This window comes from Anarhichas minor, unplaced genomic scaffold (genome assembly GCF_050575085.1).
Source record: "Anarhichas minor isolate MPS153535 unplaced genomic scaffold, ASM5057508v1 ptg000007l, whole genome shotgun sequence".
Taxonomy (NCBI): domain Eukaryota; kingdom Metazoa; phylum Chordata; class Actinopteri; order Perciformes; family Anarhichadidae; genus Anarhichas; species Anarhichas minor.
This window is the reverse complement of record NW_027466453.1, coordinates 370,144-397,364: the sequence shown is the minus strand read 5'-3', so window position 1 is coordinate 397,364 and position 27,221 is coordinate 370,144. Positions and strand designations below refer to the sequence as shown.

At 43.3% G+C, this 27,221-nt stretch overlaps 1 protein-coding gene across 1 annotated transcript in view; it reads left to right on the top strand.

Moving 5' to 3' along the window:
• The first annotated feature begins 1,727 nt into the window (after positions 1-1,727).
• The window catches only part of LOC142938570 (voltage-gated potassium channel KCNC1-like), a 64,401-nt gene continuing 38,907 nt past the window's right edge, over positions 1,728-27,221 (top strand). The window contains exon 1 of the mRNA XM_076081849.1: positions 1,728-2,270. Within this exon, the coding sequence (XP_075937964.1) occupies positions 1,728-2,270 (543 nt within the window). The remainder of the gene's footprint in view (positions 2,271-27,221) is intronic.

The window sequence follows — 27,221 nt, the reverse complement described above, 5'->3', positions numbered from 1 at the left end:
CGCCGTATACGGCTCTGGTAGTGGCAGTGACCTCTCAATCATAGTAGCCCCGCCCTAAAGCATACCCTGTTTTATGGTCTGTTTGACTCTAAATGGACCATAAATTACTAAATGAACATCATGCTGTATTGAAGAAGACTTTACATTAGAGATTGAGACCATAAACTCATGTTTACAATGTTTACTGAGGTAATAAATTTAGTCAGAAGTAGAGTAATTTTCTCATAGACTTCTATACAACCAGAGGAGTCGACCCCTGGTGGTCAGTAGAGAAAATGCAAGCTTTAGACACTTCCTCATCGACTGCTACCTCATCGGTGCCTGCCAATGACTCACATAACGCGGGTGGGTTGACATTGGAGTTAGTTGAAAGTGCGGTGCATCGTTATGAGATGCGGAGGGGCACCGACCAACCTTTTGTATTTGATGAGTTGAGAGAGAGACCGGGGTTGACTCACGTGGCTACCGAGCAGTGTTGGGCAGCGACACATTGTTGTAATATTATTACTTTCCAGTAACCAGTAGTGTAAGGGAGTTCCGAGTAACACTGTGATTTGTTGAGTTGAACTTTGGAAAACTTTCAAAGGAACATGCCTCAGGCGCATGTGTGACCGCCAGGAGGGAGAGGAAGAGAAAGGCCCAGTTCAACTGGATGCAAAAGCATGCATTGCAACCTCAGTTTAATAATTTGCACCTTCAGTTAAAATCTGAAATTCAAATACTGCATTTTGTGACTATTTCACGAACTGTAGTCAGACTGTGTTGGTCTGTTTCTCAAAGGGTACGCTGACCACCATCAACTACTAACTATGGATGAGTACCTCATACAACCCCCTTCAAATCCCTTTAAACCTCTGGCATACAATTATATTTTACACAAACAATATTCTTCTAACTTAGTGGCAACGGTTTATGTTTGGCCCCTTTCCTGTTGCAACAAGACAACGTCCCATGCTCAAAGGCGGCTCCGTAAAGAAATGTTTTTTTTCCCGAGGTTGGTAGAAGAACTGGACTGGTCTGCACAGACTAAAGCCTGAAACCTCACCTTCCTCCAACACCTTTGGGATGAACGGTAACACACCAACCCTGGGCCAGACCTGAACACCCAACATCAGTGTTGGACCTCTTCCAAAACCGTAAGCATAAAGACACACAGAGGAGGTGTAGCTTTCTTCAACAATGCAGTTTGCCGTTATTTTCTGTATTTGAGCATTTACTGATAAAAAAATAACCTTATAGTTTCTGTCCCTCTCTCTGCTTCCCAGTTCACTGAATGTTATTTATTTGTCAGTTCAATCGAAGGATGCAGCAGATTCCACTGTAGCTACCAGAGAGCCCCAATGTGCAGACTGTGAATAGATTTGTTGGGCTGCAACGGCAGTTTTGACCTGATAATAACATCAAATGAGTAATATGAATTAAATCAGTCAGTCAATCGGGCAGTCAGTGATTCAGCGCGCAAATCTATTGATTCATAAAATCCGCATCCTACATATTCTCTCTTTCTCTCTCTCTCTCTTTCTCTCACTCTTTCACTCACACACACACGCGCGCAGACTCCTCCTTCATCTCCTCTCCTCCTCCTCTCAGTTGGCCCTGTGACTTCTTGCCGGGACGGTATAACAGTAGCCTACCGAGCGAGAGACCAGGCGGTGGATGGAGAAGGGCAGTAGCCGCAGCAGCAGCAGCAGTCGGGCGCGCCGACCGAAGCATGCTCCAGCGCAGTCATGACTTGCTCGGCGTCAGATAGCGAGAAGATCGTGATCAACTGCGGCGGGATCCGACATGAGACCTACCGGAGCACCCTAAAGACGCTGCCGGGCACGCGCTTGTCTTGGCTGACCGAACCCGACGCCTTCAGCAACTTCGACTACGACCCCAAGTCCGACGAGTTCTTCTTCGACCGCCACCCGGCCACCTTCGCCTTCATCCTCAACTACTACCGCACCGGCAAGCTCCACTGCCCCAATGATGTGTGCGGGCCGCTCTTCGAGGAGGAGCTCGCCTTCTGGGGCATCGACGAGACGGACGTGGAGGCGTGCTGCTGGATGAACTACCGGCAGCACCGCGACGCCGAGGAAGCCCTGGACAGCTTCGAGACCCCCGAGCCGGACGCGCCGGAGGACGACCCGGCGCTCACCGGCGGGGCGGACGGCGACCTTAAGCGGCTGTGCATGCAGGAGGACGGCCGCAGGTCGACGAGGTGGGAAGTGTGGCGGCCCTACATGTGGGCGCTGTTCGAGGACCCGTACTCCTCCAAATACGCGCGGGTGAGTGGCCGGACAAGTGTCCGTTCTGCCCCCCCCCCCCCCTCACTTTCCCGTTTATCCGTGCCTTTACTGTTAAAGGACTTCGCTCCTTCTTTATTTTTCCTTTCTTTGCGCTGCGCTCGCATGCGGCACAGTTTTTGGCCACTGCGCATTGTTGCGCGTAAAGTGACCCTCTAAAAGTGTTTTGGAGGGATGGGGGGGATGTCAAATTCACTGCAGTGTTTTTTCCCTTCCTCTCACATGTCTCACCTCCCCTCCTCTCCTCTCCTCTGCTCCGCTGAGGTAGCCCCTCCGCTGCTCTTTCTTTTTAATCTCCCATTGATATCATCGTGTGAAGGTTTGACGACCGCTGATGAGTCAGTGCGTATCAGTCCAGCCTTCTCTCTGTCTCTCTCTCCATCCAGTGTCTACATGTGTGTGTGCCAAATGATTTCTCCTGCAAAATACTGGCACATATTTAACATGATTTAAATACCCTGATTTGGGGTCCAGTTCTCTGCACCATCAGTCCACATGTGGTCCAATAATCTACTTAATCACGTAAATCCACGGGGAAATCCAAAGGTTGGTGGGTAGTCCTGCCTCCATGTGTCTGCTCTTTCTCACATATGCTATAGATGAAACAAAACTAAAGCGTCCACCTCACACTGCATCCGATAGCATGCTGGGTGGTTTGTGCATGTGCGTGTGTGTGTGTGTGTTACTCCTTTACTCATGAGTATGCTGGAAGGTTACCAGTGCCTGAGTGTCTGGATGTGTCTGTTTGAGTAGATAATGGTGCAAACACTGTTGCGCCACAAAACACTGCTCTTCCTCTAGCATTTGCCAGTTTGTTGCTTTACTTTTCTGGTGAGCACGCATCCCATTAGTGTGAATCCTTTATGGCTCCAAAAAAAAGAAAGAGGTCCAGTAGAAATGCAGGACATAGTGTACCCTTCATGTAGTAAAGTGGAGGGTAAGGGTCAGGGTGGTGTATTGGCGTTAGCGAGTACCACTTTACTGCGATAAACTGGAGGTTGGTGTTAATCCGACGGTTGAAGGGTAGCCGATGCACACCCTTGGCTTCTCCTAGATTATTTAAAACGTGCGACGTGGAGGGGGAATGTTGGTGCAGAGTTGGTGGAGTCGCAGTGTGTGATGACGCAGGGGTTCAGGGGTAGAACACGGGTGACGGGGGACGGAGTCAGATCCACCAATGGCGATGACTCTCTCAGGATCAGGGCAAATCCAGGCTTCCATGTAGATGCACCGATTCCCAACTGTTTCAGTCCCGATACCGATACCTGGTCTTTGGGTATCGGCCGATACCGAGTTAATAAGCTGTGTGCCTCACTGTGTGGAAGTGACTGGGATCATTCTTTGCATCAGGCTTGACTCAAACATTGCTTTTGAAAAAAAAGTGTAGAATTGGTTAAAACTTGTATATACAGGAATTGAAATTCCAGTATATTGCTCCACCTGTGCGGTCCGTCCTCCACCTCTCACCCTTCGTCTCCCTCTTCTTTCCCCTGCTTAATTGTTGCTGAAAATCTATGGCCATCTGTAGAAACAGAGGTCAGTGCTGCTGACCAGGATCAGTGTCAGTTGGGGGCTGTTTTCTCTGGACATACGCACAGAGGCATATTTGATAGGGCTGTCCTCGACCAAAGAAATGATTAGTCGACTAACACTTATACAATTTTGCCGACTAAGCGATTCGCTGATTTACTCGACAGATCTGTAAAACTAGATTTCTCCACAAAAAAATCACACAAAAGAGCCACTTTAAATCTTTTGTTTACCATCCACTAAAGAAACCAAAGAGACCAAATGATTAGTCAGCTAATTGACTGTAAGCGTACAGCCCTGCTATTGACTTAGTCTCTGTGACTTAAGGTGGAAACACATACACACACACACACACACACACACACACACACACACTCTCACACATCACCGTTTGCCCACTGTACAAGTATAAGAACATGTGGTCTAGAGAAACACGTTACAGCCCATTATCCCCAAAAAAGTATGTCCAAATTAAATGATTCTGCACATCGCAATTTGTGCCCAATGCCAACGTTCCAATGCCAATCGTGTTAGTGCAGGAAGTAGTTTGCCCTTTAATAAGTACCAAGGTGGAAAGTAAGCACGTGTGTGGATGTGTAACATGTCTGAATTCCATGCAGAGGCGCAACAAAACCTGCAATTTACTTTGGCATTTTTATGAACCGTAACCGCAATCTTTTTCTCTAATTCATTCAATGGAAACCTTGCAGACTCTGTTTTGCCGGCGGACGATCGGAGTGCCGGGTGCTAGTGTTGTAGAGGGAGGCCGGCCGCCGCTCATCTGCACGTACTGCCAGGACGTTAGCAAAGTAGCAACAATGTTAACCAAAGCACATTTTGCTCTCGTCCAGCATTCGTAGCAGTTCTACCTACGAATAATAATGCACCGTAATTTGTAGATATCCCAGGATTTTTTTCAGTATGTTATTAACTTAAGTACTTCAGTAAAGGCACTCCCGTGGTAACCTAAGCGATGATCTATTCCCAAACCTACCAGTTTTGTTGATTTTCCTGTGAAGACAGAAGTTTATTCTGAAAAGACCGTATGCGGGGAAATGCACGAAAAATGAGGAGTGACTCTTCTTATGATATCATACTCACCGTTGTATGAGGATACGTATGAGGATTTATTAAAAATCTCATTGTGTAAATATTCTTGAAAGCAAAAAGAACGCAATATCGTTATCGAGGTATTTGGTCAAACAGATTGCGGTACTTGGTGTTCTCCGTAGGGCCCAGCAATAGAGGTGTCGGTAGTTGCCGGTAGGTCTGTGGCATGTCAGCTGGGATGCAGGACTCCAACATGGGTTGAGAACCACTGGTTTATAGCACATACTATTGCAAGAGTTTGGAGTGTGAACCTGCAGCATTACAGAAGGACGGGCGCTCATTTTCGATGGGGCTGCATCTCCTTGAAGAATCTTGCCCTGTGCAGCTGTTTTTCACACATACAATTTGACAAGTCAGAAAATTTAAATGGCAGCCGAACAAGCGATCGAAGAACCAAACGGCGGTGACTGTAAAAAAACAAAAACAAAACAGACATTAAATGCTGGGGGTGGTGTTATGGTGTGTGTGTGTGTGTTTGGGGGGGGGGGGGGGGGGGGGGGGGGGGGGGCATCAGTATGACAGCTGAGGTGACTTTGAAAGTGTTGCAGTCAATAGTTTTCAGTGCCAGCGCAGGGACATGAAGATAGGTTGGACAAGGGGGGAGGGGGCAGCCAGCACAGCAGCATTGGCGCTCAGGTAGGCTGAGGTGAGGCGGTCGGCTCGGTTTTAGCTGATGAGTTCGTTGGAGAACGACGAGTGCGATCCTTCTGAGTGGTCCCTCGGCTGAGGAAACATGTCGGATGTTAGAAGGAAAATAAAATGAATCGCAGGTTCAATTCCGTGCGTCCATTCATTATGCACATATGCAACGTCCTCGCCAAGGTAGCACAGTTTTTCCATCTCTTCCTTTTTTTCTCTCCTGTCCTCTTCTACAGCCTCCACCCCCCCCCCCCCCCCCCCCCCAATCTTTCCTCTTCTCTCCGTCGTCACCACGGACAGCTTGTGCTGCTTTATTACCGCGATTTCAGAGCTGAGTGCTGGATTGGTTATTATCGCTATTCAGACACCCCCCCCCCTCCTCTCTGGTTCTCGCCAGCTCTCCGCTTGTGCTATAGCGTAACACTGCAGTCCCCGTAGTAGCTGACTGCGCTCTAGTCTGCTGCAGAGAAGGAGGGAGAGAGACAGAGAGGGGAGGGGAGGGGGTGACAGGATGAGAGGTGTTTTTTAGTTGTGGTGTATGTGTGTGTGTGTATGTGTGTGTGTTGAGATGAATTCAGAGTAGGAAGCAGTAGGGGAAAAAGAAGAAGAAGAGGAACAGCATGGGGGTCACTTTCTGCACCACCCCAACGTTTTTGTTGCCCTATTTTTTCCCCTTTTCTGCTGAGCTGGGCAGGCTGGGACGCTCGTTTCCGTTTATTGATCGGGCCGTGCGTCTCGGCAAGCCTCATTCAGGTGGATGTCTCAGCTGAATGGTGTTCCTTTGTAAGCAAAACCTTCCCACACACACATGCCTCCCCTCTCTCTCTCCATCCCTTCACACGGCGGGGTGCGATGGCAATTCCCAGCCCCTCAAGGAGGGAAACAAAACACCAACACAGTAGCAACACACACCTCCACTTACACTTACACACGTTTACTGTTTCTTTTGCCACATGCGGCCAATTGCGGCAGCGCTAATGTCATTTTGACCTCATTCTTAGAGGCTGTGTTGCACACGCGAGTTATTTTTGTTCCTCATCATTATACTGTCTGTGCTGTCATGGCCGGAGCGTAGTACTTAATCCTGCAGTTAAGCTACTGTAATTTATTTGAACAGTATTTTATTGTTTATTTTATTACAGTATTTGATAGTAGATACTGGGTTTTATGGTCATTTTACAGTATCTACCAGCATGTTGCCATTTATTTACAAAGTGTAATAAAATCTACTTTATCATTTGATTCCCCACAACTAAACAAAAAGGTAGAAAACACAATAATTCATATACAATACAATATTGCTGGAGTTTATTATTTGTTGTCAATCTCTTATACAGCTGATTTTGTAAGACAAACATTAACATTTGCATTCAAAAACACTGAACTTAGCAAAGCATATTTCCACCACTTCACAGAAAATACTGTATGAAGCGGATCAATTATTTATCCAGCACTATAGCATTAACATTTAATCTACATGCAAAGGATGAATATTTCATTGTATGTTACAGTTATGATAAAATACTGTCAGGGGCTTGCACAGGCGCACCAATTGCTCATGTTGTTGGTCTTTCGTAGGAAAATTGACATAAAAATAATATTTTCGTAAGAGATAATTATGAACCGTTGTATTCGTCTATGTTGACCAGCTATGATATGCTGACTACACAGGACACACCTCCAACCAATCCAGACAGTCGTGACACCATGTGTTGCCACGTGTAGCAAGAGAGCAGAGACATTGTAGTTTACTAAATAAATATTTTTAAAAGTTAATATTGGATAAGAGTCATTTGCAAAACAATTGAAATAGCCAACTTAAAGTAATGAAGACACAGTTGCAATATAATGTAAAAGTATGAGATAGATAGTTGACATAGTTCGCTAAAATAAATGGTTAAATGGTTAAATACTATGCTAAATGTAAGGGTAACTAAAAGTAATAGATGAACAATTTGAGTACCTAAATACTACTCCATTACTCCAAAACAATAAGGATAAGATACTAATGGAGGAATGGTTGCATTATCCAGCTTCCGCCTCAAATTGGTGGGAACACAGATGCAAACTTGACCAAACCGACCAAATCAATAATGATTTTGTTACACTATCCACTTATACAATTAATAGTGTTAAATAGCATCCTTTAAATATCAATTAAAATGTGTATTTACCTGCTGTAAGTGTATTCCTGCTTCCTGCCTTAATGCTAAGCTAGGCTAACCATTCCTTGAATCCATCTCTGTGCTTAACACACATACTTGAGATTGACATATTTGCATCTGACGGAAAAAAGAAGAAGAAAAGCAACGTCTATGACCCAACATGTAGATCTGTTCCTTTAAGAGCTAAGGTGAGACAGGTGGTCAGTGGGTGGAAGCTGGCCCCCGTTTATTTACCCAATCACCCAAAAACAGTGACTTAGCCAGTTTTATTTATGGAGCGGGTACCGTGCTTCTGACCTTCAGCATGGAAGCGCAGCGCTAGACGGTAACTGCAAGACCTCAATCCTCTCTGCAGCAAAACTATGACGACCAGATGATGATATTTAATGACACACACTTGAGCGGTTTTCACACAGTTTTCTCTCCCGACATATTTTCGGCATCTTTCCTCCTGTTTTCTTTTTTTCCAAACCTTTAGCATATCTCTCTCCCCTCCAACTCTAGTGGTTTTTCTGCGCTATAGGCAATATATCCACCAGGGTCCCCCTTCCCCCTCTGTGCTTTTCAGGATAATGCTGCGACAGAGCTTTCTTTCTTTGTGTTGCCCATCGTAGGAGAGAGAGAGAGAGAGAGAGAGAGAGAGAGCGAGAGAGAGAGAGAGAGAGCATGAATGTAAGAGGAGAGGGTGCTGAGAGAGAAAGAGGGACACTACTATATTTGATGACATGTCAAGAAATAAAACGTTTAACCTCCGAGTGATCTCCACTGTCCTCTTGCCTCACGGGGGGTCAATAACACACACACACACACACACACTGGCTAAATGCAGACACACAAACACTTGCACAAAAGTGGGTAATTGAGCGTAGAAAATAACATGTGCAGTAAGCCGCTAGCCCTCGACACATACAGTACACTCACACATGCAGCAGATTACCGCAGAATGATCTGCTGTGACGTGCTGTGCGGCGTCTGTGTGTGTGTGTGTGAGGGAGGTAAGAAATGCAGCTGATCTCCTTCTACCTTACTGGCTTGATTTGAACACCCTTCCCTCTTCACTGTTTTAGTACTTGTGTTTACTCTAAAGACTGGATATGGCTGCAAGACAACCAAGAAGCTGCTCAGATTGCAACAAGAAGGCTTCCTGACAACAGTTCCCAAATGCTCAGTACGGCATCTCCAAATAATCTTCTTCATTTTTTATATTTTAACGTTGTTAACAAATCCTATTGAAAGACCAAAACCAATAAAGCATGTACCTGTGCAATACTTTCAGTACAATACTGACACTCCATGGGTTCAACTGAATGCATACATTTTTAAAGACGTGTGCCAAAAGTATAGTATACTCAAACAGGAGGAAAAAGTGCATCTGTTGGGGACGACTTTTAGTGGTGGATGAATCCACATTTGGTGCTCTCGTGAGTATTTGGGGCAGCAGGACGGTGAAGGTGGGATTAAGTCAAAATAAACTTGTATGTACGTTTTCATGGTAATGAAGGAACATGAGCAAAGCTCAATGATGTGTTTTTAATAGTTTTAGTCGTAACAATTGAGCTCTATGGCACAGAGGAAGAAGGTCACCACTTTGGATACAAGTGATAACACGTGAACCAACGTTAGGACGGAACTCATGTTTTGCCATTAGAATCTTTTTCAAGGAGGAACAGTAAACGAATGATTCGTTCACTAGAGCGATGGTGTTCATTCAGACAGATAGTCTGGCTACAGTCCAGGGAAAATTGGTCTTTTTCCAAAGGGGGAGTGATGGTTAAAAGCACAATGAGTAATATTTGTCGGTTGTGGTTTTAAACAAAACATTCCAGCAGCTAATGCTATTTGGTTAAGGTTGAGGAAAGATCAAGGTCGTGACTAAAAAGAAAAGGATACAAACAGCGTTCCGTGGTGCCAAAGTCAAATGCTTCGTACACCCACTATACAACCTCCTCTTTATGAGTTTTTGTGGCACCATGAAGTCCAAAAAAATCGAAGGAACAGTTGCTATCAGCAACATCTGTTAACGTGTGCTAAGCTGCATCCTCGAAGCTCTATAACAGCCAATAACACCATATGCTCCGCTTTAGGCTCCCGTTAGCGAACAACAACAACTCCCAGAAACACAAAGGCTACATCAGTCACATGCACATGCCTGGACACACACACACACACACACACACACACACACACACACACACACACACACACATACACACTTTCATTTGTCATGGCTGAGCAGCTGCCTCGTGTTCTCCAGCAGTACGGAGATGCCAAAACCGAGCCCAGAGGTGCCCAAGTGAAACCTCCTGTTTACTCTCATTGTTTTGTTAACCTGTAAGATGAAACACACGACAGCTATGACATCTGAAGTCCAAAGGGTTAGAGTTGGGTCAGTGTTGGGTTAGGGTTAGGCATAGCGCGAGAAAAAACTTAAAAAATATGAATAAATAAAAAAGAATAGAAAATGTATTTTGATCAAGTCAAGTCTTTTTGTGTAGTTTTGTGCCCCTTCGTGGGGACACGCTCATGTGATTGGTTGAAAGTGGAGTAGACATATGACTGGCTTGATTTGTGAACCGCGCAACGTCATGGGACTCTGAGAAACACCCACACACACATGCAGTGATGTTCACACACGACAAGCTGATTGTGAATGCATGTTCAACAGTTTACATATGAATGTAACTTATCGAAAAAAATGTAATTAATCTAAAACAAGATATATATATATATATATGTGTGTTTTGTGTGCATTGAAACATATTTTTGTAGAGAGAGTCATTTGTATAAAAATCCTGAAATACATTTGTGAATCCTTCTCTTTGCATTCATCAATAACAAGACTGATGTCATGTTCTCAGTCTCAAACGTAACGTATGTTGTGTGATGTGCTCCTTCACTACACTTTAGGGACACATATTGCAGATAAATGCTAAATATCCAGTGATTGACATTCTTGACACCACAGACTATCTGTGTAAGTATTTGGCCACAGTTTAGCACATTGACTATTCACGACCCACGTGCATGCGTGTGCACGTGATAGGGACGGTACCACCTCACTTTGAGCTTGGAAAATGTAATTGAATTGAAGAAAAGATTGCTGTTCTTCAGATTGTTGTAACAATAAAATTGCTCAAAATATCCACTAGGTATGGTTGGTTCTGTGCAGAAGTGTTTGATTCCCGTCGGGTGTCAGAGGAACCTGGATGAGAGCTCGCAGTGCATGCATCCTGCCAGTGTGCCGGACCCTGAGCTGCCCACTGCTGAGCGAGCCGATACAGGGTGTAGATTTCAGCTAACGGCACAGTCTGCTGAAAAATGAAAAGCTCTACACGTGCTGTTTGTTCCCTTGTGGTGCTGTCCAGTGCTGAAGTGGCTAATGTGGGTCGCTGGCACCGACGTCTGACACAGAAACGGAAAGCATCGCTGGAAGTGAGGGAGTGCTGAATCGACTACAGAATGCAATTTTCATTTGGGGTTTAGGAGCGCTTGTTTTGTGCAGGTTAATTTGTTTGTTGGCACTTTCCAATAGTGAAGCAGCTGCTGAAGCAGACGTTGTCCAGCGCTGACGTGATGAAAAGACCCTTTTGGAAATGAAATGCAGCTTGTTGAAAGAAGCAGTTTTTTGTAGCTTTCATCATCCCACCTGACTGACTCAAGTCACATCACTTTGATGGAGCAGGATCACACCCAGACCCTCAGGAGCCCCACAGCCCCAAGTCTCACTGTGTGGCGATTCGTTTTTGATACTATGATTTATTCTAAATCAGTTGAAATAATATGCAAGTGAAAAGCATGGTATTAACTGAAATTATGAGAGCGTCAAGGAGCCTCTACATTAATCTGATGGCCCTGTGTCAACCTCTAGGCCTTTACACTACAGGGGCCTTTTTATTTTTACTTACTTTCACACAGACTGCAAATATTACGTGGCAGAAATGTGATGTAATTGTTGTTTTAGAATTGGTCCATTTTTTCTCAGTTAGCCTGTCTACGCAGTTTCCTAGTGTGTTATGATATATTACACGGATCTATACAAATAAGAAAATTCTAAATCTGCAAAGTTCCCTTAATTATTTGTATAACTATATGATTGTACTGCACAGTAGGTACTTGTGTTTTTATTATTTAACACTTAAGTCTACACCTGTTGTTTTTATTTTGTATGTGTTAATATACATTTACCTCACTTTACCTTGACTTTATCACTTCAAAAGCTAGAATGTGTTCAAATCTATAGAATTCGTTCCTCACCGTTTGTCTCGTTTTAAAGTCGGTGCACCAAGATGAAGACTCCAACATATTGTTCTCTGTAACTTCTCCAGTCCATGTCGATTTGTCCTTGTGCAACACTCATAACGCCATATTGCCAAATCATTTGTGTATGGATGTGTGTGAATGGTTAGTGAGTCCTGATGGGCAGGTGGCACCTTGCATGGCAGCCCCTGCCATCAGTGTATGAATGGGTGGATGACATGTAGTGTTAAAGTGCTCTGAGTGGTCGGAAGACTAGAAAGACGCTATACAAGTACAAGTCCATTTACCATTTACCATAAACAAGTGTGATGAGCTGTGTGCAATATGGAATAAAGCTGCAACCTCCGGTTCTGCAAAGTGAATCCAATGCCTAAGTGCCTTAAACTTGCATTATTTCTAATGACCAGCAGGGGGCGACTCCTCTGGTTGTATAGAAGTCTATGAGAAAATGACTCTACTTCTCTCTTGATTTATTACCTCAGTAAACATTGTAAATATAAGTTTATGGACTCAATTGTTAGTTTTCTTCAATACAGCATGATGTTAATTTCGTACATCATGGTCCCATTTAAAGTAAATGGCTCCCTCTCCAATCCACACTCATACTGTGGGTGCCAATAAAAGCATGATCAATGCATTCATGTTAAATGATGGATTGACACTGATCCAGTTGGCGTTGACTTCTGGAAACACGCACACATTTTTGTGACACTGAATTATTATTATTTTTTACATTAAGATACAAATAGAGTAGTTCAGATATTGTCATTGTGTTCAATGAGAAGCTGTGTAAACTGGATTTAATTGGTGTAGTAGGATTTAGGATTTTCCTAACAATTCCTCCTAAGGGGGATTGTTAGGAAAGCACTGCTGCCACCGCTTGGGAACCGACATTAAAATAAAGCTTGTAGACACTGGCCACACACTGATAAATATTACTACAGGTAAGAGGAAGAATATGCATCTTTGATTTTGGGGTGGACTGTCCATTTAAAGCTAGCGAGGGTAATGTATTTTAGAAACTTGTTTTGTTCTATTTGTTGAAAGTCACTCACTGATATTGAGGCTAAAAACATCTTTACATAACTATCCCCCTTTTAGCCACACAGTGGGCTTCTTCTGTTGGTCTACCAATTTGGTCCAGACAGAAATATCAGGAGACGATTTGATGAATTGACATAATATTTTGGTGGTGCAGTTACTTCCAACCAGAATCAACATTAGATATACCACTTCATACAGAGCTTTCCCCTTTACTTAACTTAGATTAGAAACATTGTATTTTCCCTCTCTGTCACATAGTAGGGCCTTCATTAGATCCTGTATCAGCTTTTAACAACTCTTCATTAAAGATACATAAAGTAGCTTCTAGCTTCACACTGAAAGGACAGCTATGAAAGTAGTGTCTATCTTCTCATCTCACTCTTGGCAAGGTATTAAATAACCAAAAGTTGAAATTATTCCTTTAAAATGTGTTTACAATTTAGTATGTAGTGGACCAGTATCAGAAAGAAAGATCCAGAAGAAGACAAGAAGTATGATTAACTGCTGACTGGCAATTCGGGAAAAAAAGACACTGCAGAAGAAAATGAAGACAAGTCTTTGCTGTGCTTTATAGGTTGCCACGGAGAAGACATTTTACAGCTGCTTAGACAACTTGTGACAACACCCATATCATGGATTACACCTAAAACAGTCTTTAGTTTCGTTTTTAGTATTCGTATTTAGCTTCACCCTCTAGTGTCACTTATGGTTCCAAAAGCAAGATGGCGACGGACAAAAACCAAAATGGAAACGACGAAAACCAAGCTTGTGATGGCCAAAACGACAAACCTGAGGCTTCAAAACCATCGTCCACAAACCAAGAGTTGACTTTAAAGGGTAAATGGTAAATGGATAGTCTTCAGATCACTCAAAGCGCTTTACACCACATGTCATCATTCACGTCATTCATACACCGATGGCACAGATTAACTTGAGGTTCAGCAAACTGCCAAACTTCTGATTGGACGACGAGCCGCTCTATCTGCAAGCCACAGCCGCCCCGAGTGACCATGTCCACTCCTTATATACAGTGTATTGTTCCCAAACAACTCAATTGCCTTCTCAATAACGTTTCGAGGGAAACATTTCCCCCCATGTGATTAACGTTGTACATTAAAACAAAATAAAACAAAAATGCAACAAAAGTACTTGGTTAGGTTAGTAAAACATCATGGTTTGGCTTAAAATAGCTGTTTGTTACCTTATTAAAATGACGGATGTGAAAGTTTAATGTTGATCCACCCAGACCTCTTCCCTAGGCGTACTTCTTGTGACGCGTCAAAAACAAAGATAATTTGTGAGAGATTATGTTGCAGGGTTGTTGTATGGGAACGTAATTTTTTGGAGACCAGGCTGGGAAAGGAGGGCAATAGAAAAATAATATCCATGTTACCCCCTGTCTTACTGTCTGACATTACTGCAGAGTCTGCCGTATCGCACACACATACACACACACACACACACACACATACACACACACACACACACACACACACAGTCATGCCACAAACCTCTCCGTTAGTCCTCATGCTCCGCACTGATAATACGATGATTTTTGTAAAGCCTACCTTGTATGTTTGATGTCTTCAAGTCTCTCGTGCCACAGTCTTGATTGACTTGATTTGTGTTTGTGTTCCTATTCTGCATACTGCGGGAAAAGTGTGAGAGGAGAAAAGAATGTAAGAATGACACCAGTGCAATGCCGCAGCACACCGTTCATAAAGTGGCATAAAGCCACAGAGGAGAGGGAGCTACGACGACTAGTAGATGAATATAAAAAGGAGTAGACGATTAGAGATGGAGGTAAGGAGGGATTATTTCATGGGGAGTTAAGACCTGGGAATTCTGTAAGGGAAAGGAGATAAAGGAACCTCCACTTCCATTTTCACAGTTTACATTCCCCCGATTCATTCCTGTCTTCCCCTTTTCCTTCTCTCCTGAAATCATGTGATGTTCCATTTGGCGTTCTATGAATTCACCGTCGTTAATGTTTCCCTTTCAGTATTATGCTAAGAAATCTCTGCAGGTTTGTGTGAGTGTGTGTGTGTATGTGTGTGTGTGGAGGAAGAGTTATGTGCTTGTGTGTGTTCTTTGATGATGGAGATGAAATAGGTTGCTGACCGCTGCTTTGCAAACACACGCATAATCAGATTGCGCTCAGCTGCTCTGTGAATGTACAGTGTGTGTACAGTATGTGCGTTTTATATTTTAGTGTGGAAAGGAGCAGGTCCTTTTAATGTATTTAAAGAAAAGTTTGAAATAGAGGCATTTTGTTTTACTAAACAAGACCACAACCAACCTTTTTTCTTCTTAGGTTACGTCTTTAAGAATGATTACATCTCTGTTTTGGATGATATGGAGTCATTGGAAACGTGGGTCCCTCGGCTTCGGGTGAGCTTACTAGGACGGGTTAGAGGTAGAAAGTGACAAAGCAGCGTTTGGAGTAAGTTAATAAAAATCTACAAAAGCAGTGGAGACATTAAAGTCCACCTTGTCTTCCCCTCTCTCTCTCTCTCTCTCTCTCTCTCTCTCTCTCTCTCTCTCTCTCTCTCTCTCTCTCTCTCTAAAACAAAAAACATCACGAGCCGCGGTGCTTGCGTCCACTTCTCTCTGTTCTTGCCTCAGACGTCAGTCCTTACAATTGTGCTTCTATAATGATTCAAATCAGCACTTTGCAGGTTGGGTCGGGTTCGGGTGGTTGATTAACGCATATTCTTGCGGGTAAGGCGGTGCTGGTCGGGTGGGTGTGGGTAATAAAAAACCCTGATACATCACTACTATGCAGCCACCAATAGAATATAATTTGACAAATAATGATACTAATAATATTAGTCTAATAATAACTGTGCAGAAATACCAGGTTTAAACAGAATGAATAGACATGAACAAAGCTGGACAGCATTCAAACGTTAGAATATGAATGTCAACTTTATGAAGACGCTTCAAAGCTTCCAACCATTTGATATGGGGGGGCGATTGTGGCTAAGTGGATAGCAGGGCCGTCTTTCAATCAGAGGGTCGGCGGTTCGGCGGCTCCGGTTCCGCTAGTCGCATGTCGATGTGTCCTTGAGCAAGACACTTAACCCCAAAATTGCTCCCGTAGCTGTGCCTACGGTGTAGAAATGTGATAGACTCTGAATTGTAAGTCGCTTTGGATAAAAGTGTCTGCTAAATGACTGTAATGTAATGTAATGTAATACGGCCCTAGAGTTGTCTTCGATATTGTGTTTACTGATTAGGAGGCACTGGGGGTGGTGAATTCATGTTGCCGTGGCATGTTGTGATGGGAGGGAGGGAACTCCGCCGTCTCCCAATCCTCTGTCCCATCAACAACTCCGTTTGACGGCATGTCATATTAGCAAATGCAACAATAACCTATGACAGATGACAGATGAGGAAAACGTTGCTGCGCATCTTACCATATAAATAATGCACCATTTAAATAGCAGGAAAATACTGCACCACCGACTTTAGACCAGGTCTTTTGTTGTTCAATGGTGCAATTGCTTTCTGCTGCCTCAAAATAGCAAAGGGCCTGACCTCACCTCATTTTAAAACCAACACACCCATGGGCGCACAGATGGGTACAAGTGCAGCAGCTTACACAATGTGGGCGTAAAAACTAACAATGGCGGTGACTGTGCACCACTTTACGGCGAGTGTAAGACAGCGCCCATGGACTTCTGAAGGTGACAATACTGGGTCAATGTTAGCATGTTAGCAATCTATATACAATTGTAAACATGGCAAACATCTTCCAAACATCTGCATGTTAGCATTGTCATTGTTAACCTGTTAGCATTCCGACATTAGCATTTAGCTCAAGACACTGCTGTGCCTAAGTACAGCCTCACACAGGCACTAAAATGGCTGTAGATCACAGACTGTATATAAGAAGTGGATGTAGTCGTCGTGACGTCACCCATTTGTTTGTGGACTGCCGTTTTGAAGCCTCGAGTTCGTCGTTTTGGCCGTTGCCATGTTGGCTTTTTGCAACTAGTGAACGGAAGTTACCATATTTGGAATGCAGAGGAGCGACGTAGAGACGACGTAAGCGGCTCTGGTAGCGGTAGTGACTTGTCAGTCACAGGGTAGCCCCGCCCTAAAGCACAGTCTGCTTTATAATTTACTAAATGTTCATCATGCTGTTTTGAAGAAGACTTGAAACTGTTGAGAACACAAACTCACATTCACAATGTTTACTGAGGTAATAGATCCAGTGAGAAGTATGGTCATTTTCTTATAGACTTCCATACAATTGGACCAGAGGAGTCGCCCCCTGATGGCCAGTAGAGAGAATGCAGGTTTAAGGCACCTCCGCATTGGCATGACTTTTCCGAACTGGAGGTTGGCAGCTGCTGTAGACTCTACATAAAATATTATCTGTGACGTTGAAGTGCTGACTTTCAGCTTTAAGGGTGTTTGAGGGTGAACAGTGCAGGATTCGTTGCCCCTCTTTTAGAACGTTGCAGCAGGACGACCATCCTAAAAACACAGACAAGGATATTTGGACATATTTCTGTTGGGATTATGTGCGGACAGTGGAATGTTCACGCCAGTAACCTTCCCTCAGTCCAACTAAGTCTGAGTTTCACTGCGGAAAACTAGACTGCTGAACCCAATATTTGACTCTCCTCTAAGCTGTGGTTTGGTATAGGCTCCTGAGGAAAAATGTCTTTTAAGTTGTGACTGAAAGAAGAGGGAGGAGAGAGGACGCGGTAATTGCGAGGAGCATTTCTGCAAGGACAAATGTGATCAGGGAGAACAGGAGAACTAAGCAGAAAAAAGTGCACTGCCTTCTGTTTTGCCTGCCTCACCTCCGTGAGATGTGTTGGTGAAGGTGTACCAGTGCTGGGAAGCGGGCCTGAGTGACAAAAATGTCAGGGAGAAAGTGCAGTCATAAGAGAGTCAGACATAACATAACAGGACATAACAAACTGGTGTTTTTGTATGATGATTATAATGTCAGGAACTGATATCCGGGCTCATAATCTCTCATTCATGTGTAAATGTCTTTGGTTTTGTCCCTCTGCATACCATCACATTCCATTATCCCGCTCTCATTCTTGTCATCCCTAAGGTCCTGTGCTGTTCTTACATCACTCAGGGGACTTGTACACACACACACACACACACACACACACACACACACACACACACACACACACACACACACACACAAGCGTATGCATCTCCTTCTAACACTATACCCTATATTTTATTCTACTATGTTCTTTCTATGTTTAAAATGTAATCACGTAGCCAACGTGTGGATTTGAAAAAGAAGAAAGACAGAGAGAAGAAGGAAAGGAAAGAGGAAAGAAGGACTAAAGACAGCAAAGGAATGAAGACAGAGAAATAAAAAAAAATAAAGTAGGAAGGAATGAAGGCAAAAGTAAGGAACCAAGTAAAAGGAAGCCAGCTAGTTAATGCACCCCCAGGCATTTCTTTACATCAGTCAATCATCCTCCACAAACCTCGGAGCAGTTCACTTTATGATTGCAGACATCTTCCTCCATTTGTGGAGTCCTTTCTGACCATGAGGCTAAACCAGACCACTACCCTTCTCTCCATTATCTACTTTTTGTGTGCATTTCTGTCTCATGGGAACTTGTTTTTGTGGAAAGGAAAGGACATCTTTCATTTTGTTTTTGGGTACATCTTCCAAATATCTGTGGGGGGAATTTTTTCACACACGATGTGAGACATCACTGGTGTAAAAGATGCATAGCCAGCTTACATAGCGGGAATCTTTTAGGGAACCCAACAACCTCTTTAGGAACTTTGCCTTCATTTTCATTGTAGGAACCAGGGTCTAAATTTCATTGTGGATCAGAAAAAAAAATACAGTCCCTGCACTTTGGTTTCACAAAACTACTCGTATTGCTTTCATGTACAACTGAGTGCAACATCATTATGACCTTCGAGTAGAGACGTAAGCACCCATTTGACAATGCGTATTGCACTTTTCCATGACAGCAGGTTGTTTGGAACAGCTTGCCTGCAAATGTGATTGGACGACAACTTGTACAAAGTAATGGAATTTGAGCAGACACTGTCTTTGGTCCACAGGGATAAACTAAATATGTGGTATTCGTCTTCTGGGAACTGTGGATACCTATATGAAATGTCAGGGCAATCCATCAAATAGTTGTCAAGATATTCCAGTTTGGACCAAAGCATCTGACCGACCAACTGACATTGCCAGCGCAGCTAAAAAAAGAGTCTAGATGTCAGCTGCAGCAAACCCCAGCAGAAGACCACACCAAGGACAAAGGATGCTCACACTGAAGAGAGGAAGAGAAGGAAAGACAGAGTTTAAACGTGGGGAGTGACAGATGTGAGCGCACAGATAAACACTTATTCCCTGATGTGTCTTTGTGTCGCTGACGAAATACTGAGGTAATTGTCATATTGCAGGTGCTGTGCGCAGACTTGAACAGGAACAAGCCATACAAGGATGTTATTGCACGTCATTGTTTGATGGTGCCTTCCAAAATCCTAACAAATAACGGAAAATACTCATATAACAACTTCCAAAGGTTTAGTTCTTTGTTCCTTTATGATTAGGCAACTAAAAATACTCATGCCTAGATCAAAACTATATCCACAAAATATCCATGTTTTCCTACATTGGTCACTATGTCAGAATAGTGTTATTAGATCACAGTCACTACTGTGTATTACATGAAGATCATGAGACCGTATTCACGTTACCAGGAATGTGTGCTTGCACGTATTTAAGTCAGCCAATGCAACACCTTGCCCGATGACGCTGTGTTGCACCAAAAGTTGACCCAACTCGAACCTTGCCCTTTTTTTGCTCAAGCCCTCTGCATCAACAACCCTGCTCAGAGTTAACAGAGCTGTACAGTTGGATTTAAAAGATGGTCGGAGAATGTCGGAAAAGTTGTCCAAGTTGTCCACACTGGTCTTTCCCCAATGGTGCATCAGTTGTCTTCCTCTATGAAACACTACGCAAGATAAAACTACCTCAGTTTTGCTCCCAATGCCACAGCTCTTGGCATTGTTGAGCTGATGTTGTGTAGTCTTTTGCTGCTATACATTAAGATTAGGTAAAGGTTGTGGTCACGGTAAAGAAGAACTACTTTAGGTAAAGATTGTGGTCATGGTTAAAAGACACTAACATCAACTATTGGCAGGGGACAGGATGTCCGGGCCTTTTCAACCCGACCTAGAGCTGACCTAGGTCGGGTCGGGCTGTACTAGCCAGTGCTGTGGAGAGGTCCCATGAAGGGATCCTCCCACACTGAGCGGCCGTCCCTGACCCGCTGAGTTGAATCCCCTGGGCTGACTGCTTCTGAGAAGGGAAAAAATATTTTCGGCTGATCATGAAACTGTGGGGAACACTGCCTCAGACAAAGTCTGACGAAACCGCCTCGTCACTTTACTTTCAGCTTTGCTGTGTGCGTTGTGCTGTGTGTACTTCATTCAAGACAAAGAGGAGGGTCGGAGACGCTTTTGCTGCCAGTTTGACAATCCAATGGAGGTACTAGATTTAGTGACAAGCTGTTTTATACTTTACAATGGTTAAATATTTGCGAAAGCCACAGAGAGAAGTCAATGGTGACCAAGAGCATTGATTTATAAACAATAAAAAAAATACTGTATATAAGTGCTCAAATCTGCAGGGATCTCACCAAGTCATGCCTCACTTGGGTCATACTGCTTCTGTTTTTCACAAGCTAAGAATGCATACCAACACACACATACATACACACAAAGAAAGAAGATCAATATATGACCTTAGCAGGGCACCCCTTCAGCTGTTGACCTCATCTAACCGGCCAGTTAAAGCATTAATACAGGGCATGCAGGCGGGGCCAAGCTATCAATCATTATATTGGATAGTGGGAGGCTTCATCCAGTAATTCAGTCCCCTTTCATGCAGCTATCCATTCATGTCATATGTCATTCCTGTGTTACTGTGGATGATACTCTGTCAAAAGGTCATTCAACTTAATCTAAAACTACATGTTGACTTGCACAAAAGAGTTTGTATTATACATGTATGTGTGTGTGTGTATTTGTTGATTACTTTGGGTTATGACCAAACACTTAGAAAGTATTGACATCCCCATCAACCTCAGCTATGCTTTGTTATTTGGGCTAAAAAGAGAAGGTTAGCATGCTAGCATGCTAGGGTGATACCATGACAACGGCTTATTCCGCTAGGAACAAAATTAATTAATTAATAAAAATAAAGACGTCAGGGTGGACTGTATCAATGGCGACCCTCATTAGCAGCAAGTGTCGGACAGCGCCCCCGGTGGCCTGTTCTTACCCCCCCTCCCCAGGTGCATGCGGTATTCACTTTCTGACAGCAGCTCCTTTTGGCCCTCAGCTTTGGCACCGAGCAAAGCACTGCAGCAATCTGCGGCCTGCAGCAGTGCTACAGCAGAGCAGGGGGGAGGGAGGACGAAGGGGGGGGGGATCATTCTCAAACTGGTCTTATTTTACAGGTTTCTCTTTGGGGTTTCCTGCTTTTTTTCCATCATACTTTTAGTTTGAGCTTCTCTGCTTCATGATTTAGTCGTCCTTTGATTCCCGTTCTCAGGATGTAGGTAAACTACTTCAATAAAGTCGGTTTTTTTGGCTTATTAAACCAACCAAGTGGACTTAATCTCGATGCACACAGACAGATACTTGGAGGCAGCAGGTTCGCAGTGTGGCTCGTGGCTGTTTTACTGCCGTAGCCGGTGTACGGATGGGTGGCTCTCTCAGTGCCAGAGCCCTGTCGCTTTGTGACAGCACCTCCCCTCCTCCTTCTGCCTCCCTTCCATTGTTCTAGGTATCCATTGGTCCATGTCATTATGGCGCAGTTGGGAGCTCCAGGCGTTACATTAGCCTCTTACTTGTCTTCTCCACCCGTCCAGCGCTCTCTCCTTACGCACAATCTTTCCAAGCACAAACTGCCTCGCTTAGCAGATTAAATTAGCCAGGAAAATATGTATTTTTCACACCTTAAATGACATTAGCTAGTTATTCTCCCAGCGTACGCAAGGGGAAGGAAGATCCTCACTCCACCCGACTGGCTGCGTTTATGACTTATGGAGATGTATTGTGATTGATGGGATTTAATCTATCGATTTATAATGAAACCACATCAAGGCTGAGCTCTTTTGTTTTTCATCCAAAAGAGTCCCATCGATCCTCTTCCCCCCCACTACCACCACCACCTCCCTCCTTGCTGATTCAGAGCAGTACGGCTTTGCTTACGCATACGTCTGGTGAAGGCCGGACGGCAATTACTATCTGAGTGCTTCAGGAGGTGTGAGCAAGGCTGATGCTGGTCGGCTCTAGGCTGCTCTGTCTATCTCTGTCAGGAGCGAGGGAAGAAGTGGAGGAAGAGTGGGCATTGATGCAAAGAAAGACAGTCTTGGGGTAATTTCTTTGATGTACACTTTCTAATATATATTGAAATTGCAACATGGTGCATATTCAGTGTGTATTGACAATTAACATCAGATAATTTAGAGCCTATCTACAGCACACAACTCCCTCAATACCCTTTAACTTCTAGAAAATGAAGAAGATGCGCTCCCAAAATACCATTTTTGGGGCTTGATTACCAAGGCTGTATAGTAAAAGCTTTCAAGCTAATTTTCCAAATGTTCTGAAGCTATGTCTGTTGTCATTGTAATCAATGTCCAAAACTCCCAAATAGCCCTTTAAATACGAAATAGTAATCCCAGATAATGTATAAACTTTTATTAGTACGAGTTATTCTCAGGCGGATAGCTGTTTGTTGTGTTTAGAGAGAGTGTGTGTGTGTGCGTGTGTGTGTGTGTGTGTGTGTGTGTCGGTGTGTGTGTGTGTGTGAGTGTGTGTGTGTGAGTGTATGTATCGTTGCGACGCTGTCCCGGGTACTGAAACACAGTGGAAGAGATTGCTAGAAAGCCAGGTCTTTTATTTTATGTTTCGCATACAGACAATTTATGCAATCATCATAGGCCTACAAATGACCAAATGTGTTTTTGCGGGCTATTACTGTAATTTATTTCATGTGATTATTTCACATTTTGTGGCCATTTTGTTCAATCAAAAGGGAAATCCTTGAAGTCCAATTTTTGTCCTCAACTCTAAAAAAGTTTTAGGTGTCAGCTTTTAGTTTTGTGTCACCAGCTTCTATCATCAAATGTTCATACAGTATACACTCTTCGTGGCTCAGAAGATAGCTAGAGCAGGTCGTCCCTCAATCATAAGATCTGGGGTTCGATCCCCGGCTCCTCTAGTCCATGTCGATGTGTGCTTGGGCAAGACACTTAACCCCAAATTGCTATTGGCAATAAGCAATTTGTGGCTTAGATAGATGGGCAGGTAGCACCTTACATTGTAGCTCCTGCCATCTCTGTATAAATGGGTGTGAATGGGTACAGTATATTATGACATGTAGTGTTAATCAGAAGACTAGAAAAGCGCTATACAAGTAGAAGTCTATTTACCATTCCTAAAGAAATAGTTCAACATTTAAGGAGACACACCTTGTTTCCAAGAGTGAGAGAAGATGGATACCAGTCTCATGTCTTTGTTTTAAGAATGGTGCTGGAGTCAGGATGCGGTTAGCCTAGCTTAGCATAAAGACTGACAAACAATGCTTTATCCATCCACTCAGCATTTCTGAGTAGTGATATAGCACTGGTTGCCAGACTCAGTTGATGATCACAGGTTTTGTAAAAGGTATCTTTTAAAGACACCATGGTACCAAACATGACAACCTGACTGAGACCAATCTGTTCAATCAAAATAATAATGTGAGCAGGTACTCATAACATACATAACTCCCTCTAAACCCCAAACTGTTTTATTTGTTTTTATATTTGTGTATAGCTGATGCTGATTTGTGAGCTTTAGAGGTGCCGGCTCTGTGCATCCTTTACTGCTCAGCCAACTCTTAATGAGATTAAAAGTATCAACTTCTCCTTTCTTGACCTTTACCTCTACTACTACTGAACAAAAACACCAAAAATGATACACATAAAAATAACCATTATCTCTGGAAACATACGCTTTGAAAAAGGTAAATGAAATTTCTGCCCACCTAAAACTTTTTTTTTTCTCGACAGAAAGTGGCAATGTGAGAGCATCGAGGGCTCTGGGCAAAAAAGTCCTCGAATGTTCTGCACTACGACTCGATATTTACGTACCAGAACTTTGATATGGATGAACCCAGTTGGCTGTTCTGGGACAAAATTAAACTGTGGCTGGTTAAACACAAATCTAGTGAGGAATACATGGAATAAATGACCACAAACTGACACACAGTGTTATTATATTGGGGCCCTCCGGACGTTTACCGGGCAGTGGATACTGGTGTTAGTCTAAGTTGTACACAAGAGAAATGAGTGTCAGAATACCAGATACGTAGTAGTCAATACCAATACCAGTAAAATTCTACGATTATGGATCCACAATTTGATACCTCGGTTAAAAAACAACAACAAAACAATAAATCTCCTTAACTTCCACATACACTCTTTTATTGCTGTTTGCTTACTTTCTTTTGTGAATTTATTATTAATCCCTGAGGACGACTTTCTCGCCAGAACATGAATTTTACAAGATTACACTCGAACACATCATGATACCATTATAGTTTATCATCGCCCAATACAGTTTTTTTACTTAATAGATCACGAAGGCATCATAATGTAACTCAACTTACATACGTTAGCTGTGTCAGCTGTGTCAGCTGTGTTAGCTGTGTCAGCTGTGTTAGCTGTGTTAGCTGTGTTAGCTGTGTTAGCTAGCCAACAGGCTAGATTGTTGAACGATTTGATATGACTTTTGATTTTAAGGTCACGATTAGTTTTTTCTTCAGCACTGATGTCAATTTAAGACTTTGTTGCTGCAGTCTCTAACTCTTCTGAAGCCTACAAACAGGCTTATTGTTCACATAACGCACAGGATTTTACAGGTCTGTAAGTGTTAGTCTTTTAACCGTATCCGACTCCACCAGTGGCTTTGGTGTCTCGAAATGTGCAGCTGGAGATCCGGCAGCAAGCCACGCTGTGCCGGCATTGAAGTGTGTTTCTCTTTAGGCGGGGGTGAAGAGAGAAAAAACCCTTTTGACTTTGAAGGTCAAATTCTAAAGCTCGGTTCGATCAATTTTCGATTAAGAATCGAGCTTGCGTCGCCCTTACTATCAGCTAACATAAACTAGCTCTCGTCCTGCTGATTTCAACGCAGATTGATTGTTGTTCAAAATGTTGCATTATCAGGGACATTTTCTATCATCTCCAGGAATCTCGCGCCCTGAACCCTCGTTCCTATGGTACTGGAGAAAAAACAGTCGCGTTTTCAGAATTTTGACACCGACTTTGTATCGAATTATATGTTGATATCGTGATATCCCCAGAAATGACAACGGATGAATGAAAAAAGTGAAGTTCATTATTCAGCTCCGTTATAATATCAAATTGCAGCATTGTCAGACCTGTGTTGCTTGTTTGCATCTTTGACACCTCCTGCGTGTCGCCATCTGTTCATCAACAGCGTGAGAGGATGAGATGGTAAACAGGTTGGGGGGGGATGCAGACAACCATGAGCTGCAGTCAGGATGAAGGCAGCCAGACAAACAAACTAGATAAAGAGCAAGTGATGAATGAGTATACAACAAGGGGAAATGAAGTGGGACAGGAGGGGAAATCCTCAGAGGAGGTAAGCAGAGCCATCCCGGCTACTGTAGCACACTGGGAGCTAATGCGGTGCACCGGGAGATACTCTCTGAAACAGCAGCCAGCTACAAGACCACATACGGTCTGTCGCACCTCCACCTCTACCGCTGCGTCTTTCATGTTTCACTCCCTCACATATACACACATGATCACAAAGCCTGTCCTGTCAGATTCCTACTGACTTGGCAGAACTCGCACTTCAAATGTGTGTGTGTGTGTGTGTGTGTGTGTGTGTGTGTGTGTGTGCAGAGAGATCCCAGCCAACATACTGCTGTATCCTCCCCTTGGGGAGTAAACAGTATGCAAATCTTCAGCCAGGCTATTTGTAGTGAAGTCACCTTTACAAGGGGACACTGTGTATGTGTGTGTGTCTTTTCTGCAGCGAAAGAGAGGACATCCTGATTGCTGTGTCACTACAGGAGAGAATATGTGATGCAGTTTATGAAGATCACTTTGTATCATCTCTCAGCTGCAGTCGCATTTTTTGTGAATACACATATGTGAAAAGAGTTATACAGTCAGGATTGGAACAATACGTCCCATTTACTTCTATTACTGTAATTTTGTTATGTTCACGCAGGACATTAGTGTCCAGCAGGTCCAAGCCTATTATTGTTTTAAACAAGTCCTCCAAATCAAACAGCACAATGCATCATTTGTAACTGCCCTCTAGAAGTGACACGGCTTCCCTTTGATGTAAAGGGCCCCGGACCAACCAGCGGTATTTGACCAATTGGGAGTGAGAATGTGTTGTCATTTTGCAGCTCATTGTTGGGTTTAAGTTTAAGCGTAGTCATGATTGGAAGACAACAACACTGAGTGTCAGTTGGAGACAGGAAACACAGTCAGACGTTTTGTTGACCCGTCCATTCACTCCAGCCTCCTAGATTGTGATGATCTAAAAAATACAGTCACTTTATCTCCTTTGTTCCCAATGGACAAGAATCATAATTTCACTATTTCTCACTTGCCCTCTGAGATCCCGGACAATGTTATTTTGTAGGCTGTAGCTACCTCAGTTTGGAAGCTAGAGTAAAGGTACTGTTATCATATCAAACTAGATGACCCAGTGAATCCATTGGTATTATGCTAGCTTGTTCGGAAGTTGCCGAATAATGCTCCAAACGTAAGCGTTTTGGCGAAGGGAAAACTGGATTGGCGATTTTTGGATGGGGTCCCTTGACCTCTCACTTCAAGATATGTGATTAAAAATTGTCTCGATGGGTACCCACAAGTCTCCCCTTTACAGACATGCCCACATTATCATTATACCATGCAGTTGTTTACATGAAGTATAAATGGGATATTTCTTATATTCTAAAAATGATGTATTTAAATAGTACTAGGGTACTAGTACTAATCTTTGTTAAAGCAGTGTAAACATTGAATTTGGATTCTTGATCTGGGGATTTCTGTCATATATCTTGTAACATTGTCAGAAGATGTGGCGCCCAGTCTCTAGAGTCAAAGTGCTGCGCCTACTGTTCACC